Source organism: Lingula anatina, chromosome 9 (assembly GCF_051362555.1).
Source record: "Lingula anatina isolate TDL-2025a chromosome 9, LinAna3.0, whole genome shotgun sequence".
NCBI lineage: Eukaryota > Metazoa > Brachiopoda > Lingulata > Lingulida > Lingulidae > Lingula > Lingula anatina.
In genome coordinates this window covers 3708124-3730747 of record NC_141775.1, presented here as the reverse complement: position 1 = coordinate 3730747, position 22624 = coordinate 3708124, and the positions used below count along the sequence as shown (strand labels likewise).

Genomic DNA, 22624 nt, shown 5'->3' with positions numbered 1-22624 from the left:
ACTAAATTAATATGGGACATATAATCGGGGCTCAGTCAGTGGGGGGGTATGCTTGAATGTGTGTCAGCTATAGATAACATTCACTTAGGAGGTTCTCTTTTCAGATGCTTCACAATGCAAATTTTTAATCATCGGTAAATGGCAACACCATGGGAGCTAATATGACGTGTAACGTGAAAATAAGCCTCTCTCTCTCTCTCTCTCTCTCTCTCTCTCTCTCTCTCTCTCTCTCACCACATTGCACCCTCTGTAGACACCCTCATACAACCGACACCTATAACTGTGTCAATCCAAGATAAAACATGTCACCGCTTTGATGTACTACACACAAAAAAATGCTTTTATAGTCAGTGTCCTACTTTCAGAGCCCTTCCAAAGTTGACACTGAATTTTGCAAATAACAGATAACAAGTGGCGAATTAATTTCCACAGATTTATCCACTATATACACATATAGTTTTGTTCCTTTTGTCGCTGGAACACCTGCCCGCGATAACATACCTGTATACTATCAGAGTAAGACAGGTCTCTCCTGAATAATAGCCATCAGAAAGGTGGCCGACACAGGCCTTTCTAATCTGAGTACAATGTAGACTTTGCCTTTCTTCTTCAAGGAGAAAGTCAACATAATCCAACCAAAGGAGGACCTCACTTGTGTGGGGCTATCAGTCTGTCATCTTTCAGCGATCTTTGTGCAAACATGTGCATGATAAGGTATAATATGATGGCTGAATGGCCAGGTTGTTATCTCTTGTAATGGATCTGTTCCTTTTCACACTCTAGAATGAGTGGGGAGGCCATTGGATGGGGGGGGGGGGGGGAGAGGTGGGGGGAGCAGGAGAGAAGAATATTAGTATGTTACATTAATGAAGAATAATGCATTAGTTTAGTGAGAGGCTTTCAAATGTAAAAAAAATTGCATGACCTTAATTTACATGGTTTAAATACTGTACAAGTACATATATTAGTATGTACATATGACTTTACAGGACCATGTTAAATTTTTGCCTATCTCCCCACTCACTTCTCTCGCTCTCTCTCTCTCTCTTTCTTTACTTCTGTTGTATCATTCCTTTATCCTCCCTGTCAAATACTCTCCTAATTCATTCAAATGGCAGTTAATCATACATGTTTCCCCCCAAATTGTTTTCATAATGAAGAGATCAAATGGATTAGAGGCTGCCACCTATCAGCTAGGTAAGTTTAAATTCATACAAGTAGACAGCAGAACAGCCCTACTCAAGTCACGTAATACCTGATTTCAACCACTCAATTCACGATCTATTAGTCTGCAAGAGCAAACATTTATGACTCTTGATAATGACTTTAGTTTAATGACTAAGCAGGAAATACCAACCATTTTTTTCCCTTTTTTTTCAATTTATCCATTCTCAACTTTACTTATCAGAAGAATGATATACATTTTTCTTTACATTACAAATTAAATTATTTGCGATCTAAAAGAACAATGTGAAGTTTGTGAAACCTTTGTTTTTATACCACATGTACATAGAAAAGATATTTCAGCCTGCAATCAGCATTTTCAAAGGGGGGGGGGGGGGGGGGGTCATTTTGAAATAGTGGTCCACGTGAGCTGAGAAATGAAAAATGCCATATAACCTAACATTAAAATTTAAACCTTTCCCAACCCTCCACCTAACCCCTCCCCCCCAAAGGACATGTAATATGTTTAAGCTCTTCAAAGTCACCCAAAGCGTAAGGCACATCTTCAGTATTTCATATGAATCAAATCAAGTAGTAATAATCTGATAAAACAATTTAAAATATGAATTTCTTTTGGGGGTCTATTAATCAACGCCACATTCCATTACTTTCAATTCTGAATATCATAAAGAAGAAACTACTAGTATATAATTTCCTTCAAGAAAATTAGGCATACATGTGCGCTAAATCCCTTGGTCTCGCCATTATTATCAATAAATTCCTAATCCGAGGTTGAAACTGTCACTTGTTCCGTTGATTAATGTCTCTCATGCGCCTGGCCTTCAGCAACAGAAATATTCATTGATAATCAATACGGGTTCCTATCCCCCGACATGAGAGAGGCTGACACTATCAATTAGATCCAGTTTGACTGTATTCAAATGCCACTCATAGCCTATCAATTGCATTCATGTCAGCTAAAAAAGGAATTGGTATTTGGTATGGAAAGTGTGTGTGTATGTGTGTGTGTGTGTGTGTGTCACAGTGTACGTCTAAAATCATGGCTGGGCAATTTTACTCTTTTTTTTTTTTTTTTTTGAAAAAATGAGAATGGGGTGTGCTGCACATGCATACAGTATAAATTGAAATTAAGCATAATTTTTGGCAATGGTCGTCTGGTTATCATTTTTATTCTATTTTACAGGGTAGTTTTCCCATAGAAAACTTTTGAAAATTATGTTTTTGGAAAATATTTACAAAATGTTAGTATTTTCCTTTCTCTTATCATAACGGAAGTCTTTTAATTCCTTTTCCTTTAGTCAGCAGCTAGTTGAATACCACTCGTGGTAGGCCGACAATTAACGTTTTTTTTTTTTTGTAGTGCAAGACTTCAGCAGCTGTCCCTAAATTTTTCTTTATCTATGGCCTTGTTTTGTAAAAAAAAAAAATTGGGAAGGGTTGAGGATTTAAAGGAAAAATGCTATATGAGAGCCTACCTAATACCCCAGCATTCATAGTAAAGAGATAAGTCACTTAAAAAGACTATTAATTATTGATTTATTTGTTAGTTGATTTGTTTGTTTCAGAGAGAAGGTGAATAAGAGGCTATATCAAAGATATTTTGTGTCCACAGTTGAGTCTTCTCTCCCCCCCCCCCCCCCCCCCCCCATTTCCAACATTTAAACATAAAAAAGCACATAGGGTAATGACTCAATTTTTTTCAATGGGAACAAATTTTCAAATTTTCAGATGCATAATTTTATAATCACAAAAATTATGTATATAACATATAAAGAATAAGAGTATAGAGTAGCTTGCTTTAACTTTGTTTCCACCAATCAATAGGAATGCTCTAATTTTAAGAAATTGACTTGAAAAATAGTCTCTGTAGAATTTACAATTTTCCCCCCATTGGAAAGATGGAGTAATTACTGTACAAGTAGCAGCTTTTTTTTTTTTTTTTTTTTTTTGGGGGGGGGGGGGGGGGGGGGATTGATAGAGGCAGGTCGACTAATTGGATTGGTTCACCTAAAGCCTTAAAAATGGAAGCATGAAAAGAAATGAGAAAGCAGCAATTGGCAATTAAATGATTAATTGTTTTCAGAGGCAATTACCAGGATTTATTGCAACATTGTTCTGGTTTTAATTAATGTAGCTTGACGACACCCAAGTGCTATACATGATTCAAAGACGTAACAGAATGACTTGACTTGCCAACACAGGATACGACTATATACATTCCTATTTTACTGCAAATGTCATCACTGAGAAGCTTGGAGGAAGTAAGAATGCTGTGTATTACAAACTTCTTTTCATACAAATTTTTTTAGAATTCACATGTCTAAGGCCCCATTCAGATCGAGAAGATCCGAGTGCTAGCTAGGCCACAACCTTAATATGGCGGACCTACATGAAAGAAAACCACTTAATCCTGTAATGGTCTCTCCGCCTCTCACACACCTTCCCACGCGTTGTCCCTGCAGGGGCACAGTAATCAAATCTTGGCTCAATTCAACTGGTCAAGATCCGACGCATGGGGAGGCGTGTAAGAGGCGGAGAGACCATTACAGGATTAAGCGATCTTCCTTTCATGTAGGTCTACCATATTTAGGTCGTGGCCTAGCTAGCACTCGGCTCTCCTCGATCTGAATGGTCCCTAATATCAGATACTGGACACGGCAGAAGCAGGGTAATAATTTACTAGGAGTCAGGAGAGGTAGTTTCACGGTGTCTTCTACAACTCGGGATGGTTTCGTTAAATATTATTTCGGACTGCTATGTATAAAAAAAAACGTGTCACGTCTTCAGAGAATTACCAAGAAGATTATAACAATTAAACTGAGGTACACGCACTAACTGCCAATACCCAAGGCTCACGACCCTAGGCCTAAAACGGCTATCCCCCCCTCCCCCCCCCCCCCCCTACTAAACACACGCGTACTAGTACTATATGTCACCACCACTAATCACCTGTCCCAATTTTACAAGACTAGCTGTTACTTTCATTAAAATAAAACATGTACGTTACTTGTTGCAAATCAACTTCACGCCTCCATCGTCTCCACCATACTCTCTGTTAATAACCGCAACAAAACGCGTCCTCGAGGTGAAGTACGTGTGTCCTGAATTTCGTTTGAAGACAATGCAGCTTGCCGCAGACTGGAGCAGAGAGATAAAACGCAACCCGCACCGACAGCGTGACCGGCTAGTTGGTGGCCCAGTTGACCGCTAGGTGTCGCAACAGAAACTTACTTCGCGGAGAGGATTTCCCTCCCGTTTCTATAAATAGAACCATCGCGGGGGCAGTTCAAAACTGTATACTGATCTTTTACTTTATTTGTCATTAATTTATCTATTTTTTCTTATATCTTCAAATGGTTGAAGACTTTTGAAAATGAAAGAATGTCTGTTCAAATATTGATTCCTTTGGCTTAAATATTTTCCATTATACCTATACAAATCCACAAGCACGTTTACCACAAATAAACAAATTTAAAAAATGATAACTAACTAGATTCATGAAATTTAAGACAAAACATTTATTCAGAATCAATCCATTAAAGTAACTGGTGACTTTAAGGAAAATGGTGTGAATAAAATATCAGCATGTATAAGTTTTATTATACAACCACTGGAACAAGGCACACTGTAGGAAATTTAAATACACAGTTCACACCAGTATAAGTACGTACCATACTTACTGCAAGTCATTTCAAGGATAATACGATAAAGTATAAAAATAATAAAAAGACAAAACACATGTTATTAATATGATACAAATTCCTATGACACCAGCAGGTCAATGATTTTAATAACAACACACACTGATTAATTCAGACCAGGTCTGACGTTGGGGGGGGGATCTTTTCCTAGAAAAGTGGCCATTTTACCAAGAGACCTTTGTGTTCAAAGATCAAATTTTACCCAAAGCCGATTTTTCCAGGCAAACCCCCCCCCCCCACTCCACCCTGGGCCTGCAGACTTGGGGGGGCTATTCCCTAGCAGGTATATTCAACCCAAAGCTGGGATAATTGACCGATGCCAAAGCGCTGGGATATTAATTTCTGAGGTCTTCAAAACAATATATTTACTAGTCAACATTGAGTTTTATCAGACCTTGAATTCCTGGATATAATATCATATTCTTTGTTAATTGTATAATTAAAATATATAGTTACTTTATCATTTATGTCAAAGATAATACATCATGCTCTTGTGTATGTTATCATCCTATCACACATTAAATAAATAAATAAATAAATAAATAAATAATGAATTGAAAACAGAGTGGCCTTCAAATCTCCACCAGTGTGCAATTTAAAATATATAAATATACATCTAAAATATTTCATATTCTAAAACATATAAAATATATCTCATATAGAAATTACTCAGCAGCATTAATAAGCTTCATGTAAGGCACATGGTTATTTCACACAACATAAATAAAAAAAATTCTCCAAAAACAAAGTTTTGTTAATTTTACTTGAAAATGTCATTCAGCAGTTATGAAATATTAGCTGACTTTAAAAGAAACTGGTGTGAGTGTCTAGAAAAAAATTAATCCTGAAAAATAAAATATCAGAAAAAATATAGCCTTTTGAAATATTCAAATAATAACCGCAGTACCCTACAGTGAATCCAAGTTACAAGTTTTGCACTACATCTAGTAAGATAATCTGGCTAATAAAGCGGATAATCTGCATAGCAGAAAATGCCAGCAAAAATAAATCAATAAAAATAAATAAGCTAAAAGAATAATTATAATAAAAAAAACAGCATAGCACTCTATCACAGAAATCTGTTCTCTGGAATATTTCAAGTTTTACATACAATAGGCCAAGACATAACATAATACAACTTAACATGAACCATGACATGATTTTCTCAATCATTTTAGTTTAAAAACCTCACACTAGATGACAGCACCTGGTGGCGCATCACACAAGGCACCAGAGCAAAATATGTGTCCACCGTTTTTCATCATTTTTCACCCCCTTTTTTTTCAAAATATATTTTCCTCATTAATAAGTATCAATGCATTTCAAATAATAAGTATCAATGCCGCACAAAAATGTGAACCAAAGAAGAAAATTTTGAAAGTGTCATTACAAACAAAGTCCCTAGACAATGTTTCAGAGACAATTAAGTTCTAGAAATCTTGTGCCATTACTTCGAAATGACTTAGTTTCCAGTCTAAAAAAATTATAGGCTACTTGACTTTCTATTTTAATAAGTAAAATAAGTAAAATCCATATCACCAAAGGTGAATTCTATCTCTATGTCTGAGCTGATTTATGGCACATTTGGTAGAAAAATCTAAAAAAGTTTCATAAAACTAATTCTAGCTAAATCTATTTCTCCGTGGCTTTTAACTACTAATACTATAATGTTCAGATAAGGCAATAACATTGGAATACCAATGAAAGTAGAAAGAAACATTTCTGTAAAATCTTGGCAAGTGAACATAACACAATACAAACAAGTTAAGTGGTCTTCTTAATGTGTCTGCTGTCATCACAGAATATTAAATATTTTTACAGTCATTTCACTGCATCCCTGACAACTACAATACATACACCAGTACCCCCCCTCCCCCACCCTCCCCTCCACATCATGGCCTCATGCTCACAATTAATTCCCATTTCATTTAAGCCAAGGGAGGCTTAGATTGCAGGTGCCCTGCAAAAGTGGGTGGTACATTGTGGAACATGGGTGTTTCTGTAGGCTGAACAGTAAAGGGAGTAGTTGAAGTGGCCCCTGTGGATGGCAGTGGGGGTGGCGGATACTGATCTGTGGGCAGCTGAGGGCTCATTGCCTCGCAGTATGCTGGTGGTGGGGGATAGTTCACAGGCGGCATGGCATTGTTGGCAAAAGGCGGTGGCCCGTAAGAAGATGGCGGCGGATACCCCAGCCCAGGTGCAGGCATGTGCCCATAAGAAGATGGCGGCGGATACTCCGGCCCAGGCGTGTACATGTACCCATTGGAAATCGGCTGGAGAGGGGGCTGCATCGTTTGGGGGATGGGTTGTGGCGCCGTTGCTTGAGGACTGGTGTAGGAGGGGTTTGTCACTCCATTTTCATGAGGCCTGTCAGTGTTGGAATCGTTGGTCAGGCCTTCCCTTGATCTTGCTCGTTTTTTCTTCAATTGACTGTAGTGGATGACACCGCCCACCACACCAGCGATGACCAGTAATACAACCACCGCAACAACACCATAAATCCAACCTAGAAGGAAAAAGATCATTTTTGAAGTGTGACATGTGAAGTTAAAGTTGAACAGATAGACTTTAAAGTGCCAATAAAGAAACACTGGTATGTACATAGAAATATATTGTCATTTCCATTAATATAGTTCTAAATCATCTCAATATTAATGCATAAAACCATCTTATCAATACACTGCACAAAAAAGAGAAAAATTATTCTTCTTGAGAATAATGAGAATAATTCTATTATAATATTAAGTTTCTCTTACCATTATCAACACCACCACTTCCACCTGCACCTGCAGCAATTAGAAATAAACAAATGAAAGAACAAACAAACTACCCCAAAGTCAAATATTCTGTCATCATATCGTGCAAAACTATGTACTGAACTTTCCCAACCCAGACCTAAAACCTTTCAAATAAATGTACTTGATGTCAATGTTTCTGTCTGAAATGCACAAGGAAGTATAAACAACTGAGCAGCCATTTAGAACTTATAAATTATTTGACCAGAATCATGTTATGAAACTATAAATCAAAGTTCCAAGATGAGTCAAGTAATGATTCGCAAATACAAGAAAATTGTATTTTATTCTGGGAAAAATTCAATTTGGTTTGAAAATTGCAGATAAAATATGATGCCTTGAACATCAGGCTAAATTAATCTTATTTTAATAAGATAAATTTAATACCAAAATAACCAGCTTTTAGATGACCAACCAATAACATGTGCCCTGCCTAGTCAGATGTATGAAATGATTCTTAAAATTATTCTTACCTGCTTTGGCAGTATACTTCAGCTTAAAGCCAGTGAATCCGCTGACAGTGTTTTCATCTATGTAGAACATTACCATAGATGTATTTTGGGTTGTTGTCACCGAGGACGGAGTGCTGCTTCCACACGACGTCTGCAGCAGTGAGTATGACCCGTCTCCCGTTGGTATACCATCATATATCTTAAAGATGAAATCAAAATTATACATATTTTTTCTTTTTTTTATTATTAAATTATTATTATTTATTATTTATTTTTTTATTTTTTTTTTTAATTTAGATTTTTTTCTCTAACTTTAGACTATACTGCACTAGGAAGGTGACAGGTGATAAAAAAGATTGTGATATACTGATAGAATTGATAGCACAACTGTAGCACCATGATGTCACTATAAAATTGAAAATTTCATTACCAAAATATATAAGAATGTCCAATTCGAAACACTGAGCCAAAGTGTCACTTTTTTATCCCTTTTGTGATTTGGGGATTAAACAGACATGCACTCTTCACATCTGAACATTTCACACCTTCCTGTTCCAACACCTCTTATTGAATCAAAATTTTACCTTCACGTAGTCCAGAGCACAGCTATTACGCATTGGTAAATCCATTGCCTCAAATTCAAACTTGATGGTGCTGTCCTCATCTGCTTCAATGATCCACCACCAATCGTAGGTTCCAATATGGCTGCTTCCATAGTCCTGTGACTGCAGGTTGTATGAGGTGTCCGCTACCAGGTTGGTTGAATGGCTGACTCCACCTGAAAGTTAATTCCAGGTTAAGGTACCTACAGATTGTTACTTCTGGATTGCAAATCTCAAAACTAAAAAAATTGAAGGTTGATAAAAGTCAATCATTTCTAATAAACTAGTACTAAATGTGTTTTTCAACCAATGAGGCATGAGGTTTCATACAAGGCATATATGGTATAATGTTATGCCTCCAGGCCAGTAGCCAGCAATTTCAAAAGGGGGGGTTCTTTCTCTGAAAAAGTGAACCTTTTTCCATAAAAACTTCATGTACCTAGATCAAATTTTACCCAGAGTGGACCTTTTCCCAGCAAAAGGGGCAGTTCTTTCGAACCACACGAACCACCCCCTGGCTACACGCCTGATTATGTTATACCTCACAGGTTGACAAACACGTTTAGCCTTATTAGAAACATCACTACACAAGTTCTAACATTTCTACATTGAAAGTCAATTTAAACTTTATGGGTGAAAATTTGATATTTTCCAATTAATTTAGGAAAATCCACAGAGGGTCAATTCTTTCACTGCATGGGCAACTTCTACCCGTTGAATGTCTTTATTTACCTTTAGTTGTTGAAAAGACATTTGTTCCCTTCCAGAAGAGTTCAAATCCTATGTCAGAGACACTGCTGTCAGAGTGGAAATAAACACTGGCTATCTGCTTGTAAACTGTCCATGAATAACTGCTATATGTGCTATGACGGATATTGTCAACCTAAATAATAATAAAAATAATAACTATAATAATAAGTTCTTGAAAATGAGTCCCGTGTGTACCTTAGCTACATGTACAATGTAAAGGGCTTCTATAAACAACTATAATTCTAATAAAAATTCTGAAGACAAAGCTGATGTATTGTAATAATATATATTAGAAGGTTAAAAATGCTGGCCCAAAATATTTTGCCCTACTGCATGTTTACCTCAACATAGTCGTGTCCGCTCTCAACATGCAGCTGCGTGAGTCTGAACCTTAGGTACAGAAAGGGGGCGCCATTGACCACCCAGTACTTGTTGGTGTTATGGGGGTAGTTACCTGGAAAGTAGGGTGAAGTGATGCGGCCGAAGGTAGTGAAGGTAGTGGTGCCTGGAAGAAAAAAATAATAAAAACAGATTGTCAATTATAAACTGAAATAGAGATGTCAAGTAAAAGAAATGATATGACATTAATTATAATATTGTATTTAGAATATTTAGAAACTTATAAATACTATATGCAAAAACAGTTGACATGTTATTGAAAATATCAAATTATGCAAAGTCAAAATGTAGTTGTGCTTTCTTGTGTGTGTATACATGCACATGCTGCTGCAGCATAGCCAAAGGCAGGATGGTTTGCCAGTTTGAAAGAATTACAATTTTAAATTGGAATATGCAGTTAAAGTAAGAATTTGATCTACCAATGGCTTTATGCAATTTTCCCAAAGAGTCAACTAAAAAGATAACTAAAAGGGCAAAGTGTCTGCTTCTTCTAGTAAGAAAAAGAACCACCGAAATCTTCCAGCAGCTTCATTCATACCAGTTCCGCCACTTCCGCCACTTCCGGCTGTCACACCTACTGAGTTCCATCTTGACACAAGGTAGTAAGACAAAGAGAAGTATCTGCTAGAGGAACTGCTCAGAGTATTGTATTTGAACAGGACCATGGACCCATTGGTTGAGGAGACGTAAGGGGTGGAGGGCGCACTTGTGCCGCAGAGTGACGCTATTAAGGCATATGACCCCGTTGTTGTTGGGAGGCCGTCATATATCTGAAACATAAGATCATTATGATTATTAGATTGTTTGTCGTTCCAAGGATTTCTAACTAATGACGATAATCACTTTCTTTAGAATAAAATATGAAATCACAATCATGGCTATGATTTGCTCTTATCACAAGAGCATCATAAGGTTGAATGCCCTAAGTAAGAAAATGTTCACAGGTCTACAATTTGATCAAACAACCAAATTTACACAAATATGGAAAAAATTAGGTGTTGGTAATGGTAATATTATTATACCATGACAAAAAATAAATGAGAGAGAGAGAGAGAAATAAGAGAGAGAGTCTGTCTCAGATATCAAAAGTTAAGACACACTCAAACTTGTCATCCAAGTTAACTACTACTGTGTTGATTGTAGAACCCATGTTTCTGTCTTAAACATCATATCGAATCTTTAAAAATTGATCCCACTTCTGTCCGATTCTCACCTTAAGAGAACCTGAGGCACAGCTGGTAGAACTAGTGATATCAAGAGCGCTGACAGTCATCTGAACAACATAATCCTGGGGCGCGTTAAAAATCCACCATCTGTCAAAGTTGCCATAAGACTCCCAGGTATTGCGTCCATATATGATTCCATTGACGGAGGATGGGGAGGAAGACCCTGTCCAGCTTTGGTAGTTTATACCGCCTGAAAATTATTGTCTCCTTGAAGGTAATGATAATTGCATATCCAAGCGGAAAGGGGGGGGGGGGGGCAAGATCTACCTTAACTTTTGGCTGTGATAAAGTCTGCTGTGAATCAGAATTTGATGAAAGTCCTACATTTATAAAAGTTAAAACATATCGATCATGATCAAAATGTCCCTAATTTCAGAAGTATACCTCAAGCTCCCCCCACCTCTGAAATTGCTGAGAGTTAATTTGAAAGAAAAAATATAAACACTTAGTGATTCTTTGTAACATATATGTTTGATCTTCTTGAAATATATTCATATAATTGTCTACCAATTTCATTTTTTTTAATACTCCACTTTTTTTAGATTGCATGACATGGACTGTATAAAGTTTATTACCTCCGCCAAGGAGGTATGTTTTCACCCCTGTTTGTTTGTTTGTTTGTTTGTCTGTCATCAACATAGCTCAAAAAGTTAAGGACCGATTTTAATGAAATATTCAGGAATTGTAAGAAGTGGGCCAAGGAACAGATGATTAGTTTTTGGTGGTGATCTGGATCAATAATCAAAAATAATAAAAAATTTGCTGCCTTGGCAGAGGTCTGCCCCTTGGAGTGCTTTTCTAGTACATGGGTATAATTCTGCAACTGCAAATTTTTTAGTATAATAGTACATTTAAAGTTAATAACTTAATGGAAAACACTTATGAAAAATTATATTCTTCAAATTTATCTGTTTGACTGTTACTGCCATTCTTACCATATGAAGTTGTAACATCGGTGCCCTTCCAGTATAGATCAAACCCTACCCGAGAAATGGAGCCATCCGAATGGAAAATGACGGTTACCACTTGCTTATAAACAATAAAAGCATAGGGGGCATCACTGGGCTGGTCATATCTGACTCCATCAACCTGGAATAGAAGGGATCAGATTTTAAATGTTTTAATATTGAAATAGTCAACAAATTATTCTTGCCCTGAATCTCACTCTCATTCTCTCTCTCCCTCACACACACACACACACATATCCTCTCCCATTATTTAAACACAGTGGACTAAATCTTTACTTTGTTTTGGACAGAGGGGGCAGTAGATCTACCATAGCTACCGTTTCAATGTACCATATACTCATACCCCTGCCTGTTGTGGAAGTGTCCATAATGATTGGGGGGGGGTCACTATTTAATCTTATTATAAAAAGACCATTTCCAGATTTGCTTCTCGTCTATAGCAGTATTAACAAACTTACTTTCACATAATCATAGCTTGTCTCTAAGTTGAGATCTGCAAACTTGAAGCGGATGTAGGAGGATGGGTAGGCGTTCAGCACCCAGGTAGTGTCTCTGTTGTGAGGGTAGGTTAGTGGGTAATTGGGGGACGTCAGTCGACCCCATCCTACATTAGACACACTAGTGGAACCTGGAATTATAATGGTAATATTGCAAACTATTTCTTTATTTGAAAATTTTAATTAAAAAAAAAATGAATGAAATCGATAAAAGACATAATCATTTTAAGCAGAAAGATTTCATCTTGCAGTTATGCAATTAAGTAAATTTTGATAGAATATGCAAGATTTACCAGAAGATACATCCAAAGATTTAAAAAATCATTTATAACAGAGGCTAATTCTCAGTAGTTTGTACAGAAGCTAGTGCAATTTTAACAAGCTTAAATCAACCCAAATTCAAATCCATGTTCATGGATAACTTAACTAATTTCATCTGGCTCTTGTGACAATTTATTTCATTTAGCATTATTTAACTCTTTTATAATAACTGAAGACTTTTTTCAAAATATTTCATTATTATTCAATCTACATACCAGGCGCCAGAGTCACAGCAGAGGCAGCCACCACTGCATAACTAAGGCTGAAACCAGAATAACAGCACGCAGAATTCTCATTCGTCTGAAACACAATCATGCTGGAATTCTGCGTGGTTGTCAGCATAGATGGTGTTGCGTATCCGCAGAAACGGCCCATCAGAGCATAGGTGGCGCCAACACCCGAGGCAGTGTGCAACCCCTTTTCCGGCCTGCCATCAAATACCTGAAATAAAATACTTGTAGCTTAAGTATTAGGTCTACTACCTCTACTTTTTCCCTCTTCTCCATCCTGTATTTATTTGTTTGTTTGCTTCTTTATTTATTTATCTTTACATTTCCACAGAGAAATACCTTAAATACTGATGAGGATAGATGAAAAGAATTAATCTTGCATAAATCAGATCTGAGTTCATTCATTTAAAAAAAAAACCTACTGTACAGTAATAAATACATAGTCAATAAAAAGACCAAATACTTATTTTAAAAGCTTGTATACATCAAACCTGAGCCTCAGAGTACATATTCCGGAAGTTGAATTTTAAGAATCATATTTCATAAATATAAATATAATCATGCCATAAATATATATTCAGTAAAAAGACCACCTACTTATAAAAAATATATTTTTATATATATATTTCTTAATTCTTGGTGCACCAGTTTAAAACTCAGCACAAACCTTCACAAAGTCCTGTACGCATCCCTGTGTGTCCCTCATGTCTATGGACGTGAAGGTGATGGTAATGAGGTAGGACGTGCGCGCAGTTATTATCCACCAGTAGTCGTAGGTGCCGTAGTGGTTGTTAGGGTACAAAGGAGAGGTCAGGGTGCCACTTCCTGTGGAGCTGTAATCATCCACATCAATTTTTCCTAAAAAATGAATGGGAATCAAATAATCATGTATTTCATTTTATTTAACTTCTTTTTTCTGTTTAATTTTGATGATCACAATGTATTAAATGCATTAGAAGGTTAAATATTTCTGGCTTGGTTTAGACAGCTTAACTCCAATGCATGATCAACTAAGCATATTTTATATTATATTTCACTTTTGTCCAAGAGCAAGAAATAAAGGATTCTGTTGGCTCATAATAATCATTGGTCGTAGAAATGATCAATTAACACATTAATAAAACATAGGTGACATGGTGTACATTATACCGTATATACCAGAGTTTTCAGTCATCTAATATATGAACCTCCTGCTTACCATAACTGGACCCTGTAGCTGAGGTGGCCTTGTAGTAAAGATCAAACCCTTGGCGTGTTTGTGAAGAGTCACTCCTGAAGTACACCCTGACATATGACCCCACCCCACTCACGACAAAAGAGCTGCTGGGACGAGTGACATATTTTATATTATTCACCTAAAAGAAATGATAAATTTGAGAAGGTTAATTGTGTTTTCAGTGGAAAAAGAAAAAAATTGAATTAATCTACAAACAAGAGTACTCAGAAAGTGAAGACCTCTGCCAGGACAAATATTTAACTAAAATTTAACATTAATAAATTAATAATTAATCATTCAATAATGGATGATCATAAATATCCAATTATTTCTTCCTTGGCCCATTGTGACCTTATGACCTAAATATCCTGAAAATGTCATCAAAATCCGTTCAATACTTTTTGACTTGATAACTAAACTAATAATTAACAAAAAATTATTATATGGGTCATAACCAAAATCTAACCATTTCTGCCTTGACCCATTTGTGAACTATCCTGCTTAAAAATGTCATTAAAATCTGTTCGATCTCTACTTTTTTGCCTATAGCTGCTGACAGACAGACAAACTGACAAACAAACAAACATTAAGGAAAACAATACCTCCTTGGAGGAGGTAAAAAAAGGTTAATATGAGTTCAAACTGCTGGCACTGGAGTCTGATATTTGGCCCAGCTAACATAGAACATTTTGATAGCAATAACTAATTTAAAATGGCAATTAATTCCTTTCTAATGTCACTATATTGAAGAGATGGGCACATATAGTCAAATATCCCAAAATGGTTAAGAGTATAGGCATCTCAGTTTTTTCCAGCAATTATACCTGTCATGTATAGAATTACTGCAATCATTTTTAATTCCATGTTTTAATGCTAAAACAACAGGTACAATTTCTCCACTTACCAGAACGTAGTCGTAGGATCCCCCTTCCACAGACAAAGTGGCAAAGTAGAATATAACATTGGTATATGGTGCAGGGTAAATATCCCGCTGGTAAACTACATTGTTTGAGTAATAGGCTGGAAAGTTTGGAGAAGTAAGCCTTCCCCAGACTTCTGTGGCATTGATGAGGAGAGGATCTGAAGCAAAAGGAAACACTTCTTAGTCTTCGATAATGACTACAGCACAGTAGCATGACATTTCATGCCTTTTCGTTACACATACTTAAATTTTCTGATGTATATACATGTAATGATGCTACTTAAGGCGCAATTAATGTAACAACATTCAGCTAATGGCATAGTTAATAGTTTGATCCTCACTTTGCCACGGAATTCAAGCACCACAGAACAGTAATGATGGTGACCAACTCGCAGAACAGCACAGCAAGCACAGTACAGGTTAAGGTTATATAGCTGGAGTTTTTGGGTGAATACATGAGACAAATGTCACCTGTACTAGCCAGTACAAATGGAGATTGGACTATGGTTTCTAGAAGACTTTAACCATTCCTGTCACGCCAGTAAAGTAAGAACTCACCTGTAGCATTGTTTACAGAGCATCCTGATGACACTTTAACATTATCAATAGCAAAATCCCCCCTGTAGCCAGAACCACGGATGACCTTAAACTGCAGCTGAAGTAAAAAGAACAGTATTAAAAATACACACATAAAAATGCAATTATTAACTACCCTTTTAAAGCCTTGCATGTGTAACAGTGCTTCAAGATTATCCAAGACAATTCTATTATATTACTAGTATTTAATTAATTGACTGATTAATTATAATATTACCAACTGAAATAATGTTAAAGCTGCCAAACTTTCTAGAAAAGGGAATTTTAATTAGTAAGAGAACCATTATGTACAATATTTATTTTCTGAGTTTGAAGGGATGGCATAAGAAAAAAATTCTTTCACCGGACAGTCAGAAGTGCAAAGGAGCATCATAACTTTTAACTAATACAATATATTAATACCTTGTCAAAAATTTATGTTAACGTACTAGTACATATATAACTGAAAGTGAAACTAGTAGAGTTCTGTTGTGTGTATAATTTACTACAGTATATATTGGACCGTTTCATTTAAAAAAAACTTCCATAAACCGAACATTCCACTTACCTTATAATTTACATTAGCCACAATAGCTACGGTATCATTCAACCTAACAGATTCCATAATCCAGTTGTTATTTGAAGTGACACTGCTGCTGTGCCAAAGTACATTTTGTGTTGATGTGCTTACGTGGACCAGGATCACCGACAATGTGCCCAAATCACCCCCATATGCATGGTAAGCAAAGGCCACTTCAACACACGTCTCGTGGAAAACGAAGTTGGAACTTTCCAAAATGGCCGTGTCTCCAGTATTGCGCTGTAATTACAATCATTCATGTTTGGTAGGTCATCCAATAACTAAAGGTATGCTGTCTGTGTTTTAAAAAAGCCACACGTTAATACTACATTTTGGAATTGGACATACTTAAAACCATCAAATATCAGTGCAGGTAAAGATCGATGAACAACGATCGCTCACAAACTACGTCCAGCAGAGAAAATTTCCCTTTTCTACAGGAAAATTTTACTTGCCAATTTATTTCATCACATTTATAGTTGCCAACTATCTTTTTTTCCCTACAAAATTATTTAGAGGGTGAGACACACTACTGACATACATGTAGATTCAAAATACTGTGGAATGGCCAGTGGCGAAAAATGAAAGTGAAACCTATAGCATCCATGAGAGCACATACAGTGTATAAGTAAACAAAAAGTAAGTAAACATCAAGATGCCTTCTTATGAGTACTTCCTCTATATCAGTAAATAAATTATACTCACACTAGTCACTTCTGTGTAATAGTAGTAGCCTACTCCCGCTAAGCCTGTGGTGTAGTCAAACGATGGCCCAGTATTGCTGGAGGGGGTGGAGCCACTGTTGCGCGTCCATGCAAAGACAGATCCAAGACCCTGGGTAAACCCACATGTGGTGTCTGCCCTCTCAAAGTCACAGTATAGCAAACCTACAAGTCAACACCACGAAAATTAATATTTTTCTTTTTTCTGACTGTTAGAATATTAAGCTCAAAGCCCTTTAATGCACTCTTCTGTAAGTATATGGTTATAAATGATTTTAGCATATTCTTTTGTAAGTAATGGTTATAATTGGTACAGACATTGTGTTTTTATACAGCATCCACGACCAGTTGTTCCGTGGACTCAGGTGCCGACATTTCATCGCTCTGCCCCTGATAAGACAGCGAACATAGGTGGCAGGAATCCATTAATTTTTCAAGTGCCTGGCATATAGTGTCCAGTCTCTAGTCTAGTTAGTCTACGGATCAACTTGTTGTTAACTTGACCAAAGATTGAACTTTTTCTCTGGGCTGACAACTGTCTTATTATTCAAACCAATCGATCGAAGAGGTAATTCAGAATGTTCCAATATGGTTTAAATCTTTAACTGTTATTGGAAATCTGTATTAAGATGCTCTGAGGGAAACATTATATTGGTGAGGCATATCCTCAAAATAAGTGGGTTGCTGGCGAGAACAAATCAAATCATTCTGAAGTTCACTGTTCAGCAACTGGAGTTTAATCAGTATCCAATATGTTTTATTTTATTAAGGGTGAGATCAACTCTTTTTATCAACGACCTTTGACGAGGGCTGCTTTTTCCATACCTCGATTCAGTGAGTCGCAGTAGGAGCTGTTTTCCGAGGACACTGTCACGACGTCTATCGCAAAATCTCCTGTATAGCTTGTGCCTCGCACTCCTTCAAATGCAATCTGGAACAAGGTGAAATGTACTCTGAGAATCAATTATTGGAAATGATCTCCATTATTCTATATTGAACATTTGGGCCAATGAACCTTCGAATTATTGAACCTTCAGACTATTGCAACGCACCTCCTTGCTTCAGTTTTCGGCCTTACAAGCTCACGGAACCCTTACCAGCGGTACAAACTGAGGCAAAGCACCCCCCTTCCCTCATTTTTATCGCCTGTTCCCTCCGACTCTCCCACAACCGCCCCCCCCCCCCCCCCCTCCCCGGCAACCACCTACCCATTCGGCAACTAACCTGAAAGTTCCCGCCTTGTTCGAAATACACGCTAGTTTCTTGCCATGAGCTGCTGGAATAACCAGTGTATTCCCAAAGCTGCTGGGTCATGTACTGACCATTGTACAGCTTGACCCTCAGGTAGCCCAAGGTGCCGCCATAGGCATTGTACCGGAAGACCAGCCGGCCACACCCTCCAGCGAGGTTCAAACTGGGGGTGTACAAAACTGCAGTGTCGCCTTGTATTCTCTGAAAGTGAACATTCGTATAGGCTTATATAGTAGTATGGCGAAATTGTTGTTTACCCCTGGAAATTCTTCTTTTATTTTGGCAAAATTAACAGTTGGTATCCCTTCAAATATATGACTATTACCAACAGATGATTCCAAAACTTATTTTATGCTCATGCAATCCATTCATACATTTTTCTGTTCTTGATAACGTTGACACAGAAAATTTCGATCAATGAATTAACGAATTATACACTTACCGGGCTTGATGTTTCTATGTACATATAATACGACCCGCTGTATGCAGCTGAGGGGCCCGTGCTGGAAGAGGGGGTGCCCCCGTAGTCTCTGCTCCAATTAAAATCGTCGCTAGTCGACTGTGTGAAACCGCAGATGCTACTGGATTCAAAGCTGCACGTGAGCAATGTCGCCTGCTCTGAAATCGAAACAAAAATGAAATAAACTTCAAAAGCTGATATAAAATAAACACAATAAATAAGAATGTGAAAAAAGGTTGCATAGTGAGCATAAATTACGATTATCGCCCTGCTTAAGTATCGGTTTGAGAGGTCTTGAAGAAAAATGCTAATTCACTAGGTCTAACTAAATGTCAATCGATATCTTAACACAAAAGTTCCCTGTTGACAAAAGTTGAAGGCCATTATTGATTCACTTGGCTGAAGCCACTTCTAGTAAACATCCAATATTTGAGCAGGAGTACTTAAAACCAGAGAAAACTGTTAATTTTCCATGAAGTTAACGTACAAGATCAATCTTTATTTTGGGGAAAATAGATTTTGCTCACCTATATTTTTATATATTCAAAAATTAATAATAAACAAAAGAACAACAGAGCAAATGACCGACACTGAATTTTAGTTGCTTTATGTTTGTCTGTTTTAACAAGGTTCATTCAAAGAAAAGGAGGTGGAACGCTTCTTGCATTATTAGCTCTCATTCATTTGTTACTTTTGTCTACAGACAGTTGCCTCTCGTTACCCAGCTCAACCATTCTGTCTGGCTTTTGTGGGTAAAAAAGGAAGTAACTTTTATTTGAGACAAACACGGAGACGGCGCAAAAGTTAAACGGATAACAACTGTTTACATGAGATTCATATTTAACAATAAATACATTATAAACAAGCCATAGAAAGGTAACAAATACCATTTTACCACCAAAACATCAATTATTCTGGAATCTGTGCTTGCCCTTAGACCACATGGACTTCAGTAGATGCATTATAGCTTCCCTCTGTAATAATCTCTTGAAATAGATTATTTCAAATAATCTTTAAAAAAAATTGAACTAACTTTGAATGTCGGAATGTATTCCATAACCATTGCTAAGTAAGAGATAATCGTCGATTACCTCAAGAAAATTTACTTTTTTCCCCCAAACGAACAGTGATTTTAAAGATAACAAAAAAATAAATAAATAAAAATAAAAAGTAAACTTGATGTATTCTAAGCCCCATGCCACTGGACCAGGTTAAGGTCTGTATTACACGCATGTTTTCAATAGCCGAACACAATGCGTATTGTCTATGTCATTTTTTCAGTAGGTTGTTTCTATTATCAACCAAAAAAACAGCAAATACTCTTTATTGTGAAACATGTTTTGCCATCGCAGAGCTGTTTGCAGTTCAACGTCTGCTCATAGACACTTTCACACAATGTTAGGATGCTGCATCAAACGAGGTTACATTTGTTCATATACTCGACCGTTGTTACCCGTGTATCCCCACGGTCTACAATATTTATAAACAGAACGTCTGGGTCATTGATATTCAAAGATATAACAATTGTCGCAATGTTTTTGATCTCGTGTTTTAGCAGTCTATACAGTTATAAGCATTGACTGAAATCTACAATTTAAACTATATCACAAAAATATTTTTAATGTATCTAGCGTTTTTCTATTTTTTTATTTATTTTGCTTGTATTCGTTTTCATTAATTTTTAATAAAACATCACATTTCGAATTTCAGATATACCAGCTGTGAGGGTCATAACTTTTCATTTTGTTGCTTTTTTTATTTTATCTTTTAAAGGTATATATATTTTTCGCATTTGAAAATATTCTAATTATTTTTATATTTTCTATGTCCACTGGTCTTAAAAAGCTATTAATCTTTCCCATTTCAAACCTTTACAACGATAAGACCCCTCAATAAAAATACCTGATGTCTGAAATGTACGTTAAAACATAGCGCTCATTGCGGGGAAACATTTATAAAAATATTTTTTAAAATATCACATCTAGGGTGTCAGGTATAATAACTTATATATGTGACCGATACGACGTTTTATTTTCAGGAATTCTTTTAATTCAAACTTTTAAATATTTTAAACTATAACACGCGTAAATCCATGTCTTCGTTATCACTTTGATAACGAGACGGTAATTTGTTTAAAGAGAGCAGGTTGTTTAAAGTGGGCTACAGTTAATAGTAGGGTCTATAAAATGAAAAGTGAGGTGATAAATTAGATCAAGAAAGTATATACTTCCTTCTTTAGACAAGGCCCACTGATATGGTAACAGACTTGTATTGTAAGATAAAAGGTGATTTATTAAAATCTATCTTGATGGCTTGGACTCGCGCGTTTTGGTCTCACTGCACGATACTTAAAACCCCGTCTAAACAGTCTTCATATGTAACTTCTAATGACATATTATATATTATACAGTATGTGCCACGCATATCACAACAAATGTGACATAAGCTAATAATAAAAATAAAAATTCGTACAGTTTTCTGTCTATCTCAAAGAATTAAAATGATGCATGCTCAAGTCTCAAATAGTGAAAGCTTTTTTCCGAGAGCTTTTGGCCATCACCCACATCACCCATATTATTATTATTATTTTTTTTTTTTTGAGGGGGGGGGGGGGGGCTGGAAAAAGTCATGTCTCTGTAGACTTGTGAAAATGATGGTAACAATGGACGATCGCGACCCCTAACGGCATTTATTTTAACCAGATTTCTGAACGGTTGCCAGTAATATTTAACCAGCATCCTACAATGTCTTATCTTTGCCATAAAGGTAAAGAATCATTACAGCTGCCCGGCACCCCCCCCCCCCCCCCACCCCCTATCTTCCCTGCCAATGGATCCAAGATTTTGTTAATTGAGGCCGGAGCACAAACATGGTCTTTAGGCTTAGTTTAAACAGTAGACGAGGAGAATAAGTAACTATGTTATGTATCGGTAGGTCACGAGGGGTAAAAAAATCGCTGTATTTTTATATTTATATCATTTGGGCGGGGGAGGGGGGTATTAGGGTAACACGCCCGCTGTGCCATCCCCAGCACCCCCCTCCATCCCTACTGCCACTGATATTGTACCAAGACTCTTGACATATATAAGCATTTATCAGTTATTTTCAAATCTCTATCTATTTTATTTTAGTGACGATGACATCATTAATCATTTTAAAAGACCTGAGCCGGATCTTAGCAAGGTTAAATTGCACGTGACGGCGTTGAGCTCCCCCCCCCCCCCCCAACACACTCAAAAACACCTCTCTCTCTCTCTTCTAAATTTTAGTAAATATTGCGGTTAAGTACACAATTTTCATCTTCTTGAACATAATATCCGTAAATTTAAGTGATGACATGACGGTCTTAACCACCAGTAAGCATTTTAATGCGATTAGTGAGATGCTGATTTCGCAATCCTGGCCAAAGCTCTACTTTACCTGGTGCCCTTTTAATTAGGACATCTTTTCGAAGCAAAATTCACCCTCCAAACTTACCACTGCATGGTAACAACAGCACCAGAAGTAACGTGAGAATTGAGATATGTTTGTTCCGTGAAGAAACCATGCTTGCGGAAAAGTTATCCCTCTTAATATGCCGTCATTTCATCGCTTGGCGCAGTACCTGTATCAGTTAATCGTCCCGTTTGACGCCATTTTGCTTTTGTACAATCGATCAGAGCGTGTAAAATTGACCTGGGTATTGAATAGTAGTTTACATATTGTTGTCAAAGGGACGTTTACGCTCAGACGAGCAAAATAAAAGGACGCGTTTTAGTGCCGTGCGCAGTG

At 36.8% G+C, this 22624-nt stretch overlaps 2 protein-coding genes across 4 annotated transcripts in view; both read right to left on the bottom strand.

The window, feature by feature from the left end:
• The window catches only part of LOC106153398 (kazrin), a 51383-nt gene extending 46988 nt beyond the window's left edge, over window positions 1-4395 (bottom strand). For 2 of the 3 annotated variants that reach the window (XM_086994951.1, XM_013527318.2), the window contains exon 1: window positions 4193-4394. The gene's annotated coding sequence lies outside the window, so the exon portion shown is untranslated. Of the gene's footprint in view, window positions 1-4192 lie in introns of all 3 variants that reach the window. The other variant, XM_013527307.3, reaches the window with a different exon arrangement.
• A 288-nt stretch (window positions 4396-4683) lies between these two features.
• On the bottom strand, window positions 4684-22553 carry LOC106153400 (cubilin-like). The gene is made up of 21 exons (XM_013527320.2): window positions 22331-22553; window positions 18836-19011; window positions 18367-18594; window positions 17968-18073; window positions 17126-17307; window positions 16409-16660; window positions 15823-15919; window positions 15247-15422; window positions 14325-14481; window positions 13794-13984; window positions 13112-13337; window positions 12537-12706; window positions 12046-12199; window positions 11098-11300; window positions 10423-10654; window positions 9827-9990; window positions 9468-9618; window positions 8718-8911; window positions 8155-8332; window positions 7643-7672; window positions 4684-7392 (listed from the first exon to the last, which is right to left on the bottom strand). The coding sequence occupies exons 1-21, from the start codon at window positions 22398-22400 to the stop codon at window positions 6815-6817; spliced, it is 3915 nt and encodes a 1304-aa protein (XP_013382774.2). The 5' UTR covers window positions 22401-22553; the 3' UTR covers window positions 4684-6814.
• Window positions 22554-22624: the final 71 nt, after the last annotated feature.

What these genes read in the sequence shown, in the direction of transcription:
- LOC106153400 (XM_013527320.2), bottom strand. Translation starts at nt 22,400, where the DNA reads ATGGTTTCTTCACGGAACAAACATATCTCAATTCTCACGTTACTTCTG. An exon ending in AGCTACAGGGTCCAGTTATG is followed by an intron (nt 13,985 to 14,324) that starts GTAAGCAGGAGG and finishes TTCATTTTTTAG; the next exon opens with GAAAAATTGATGTGGATGAT. An exon ending in GCGTACAGGACTTTGTGAAG is followed by an intron (nt 13,338 to 13,793) that starts GTTTGTGCTGAG and finishes ATTTTATTTCAG; the next exon opens with GTATTTGATGGCAGGCCGGA.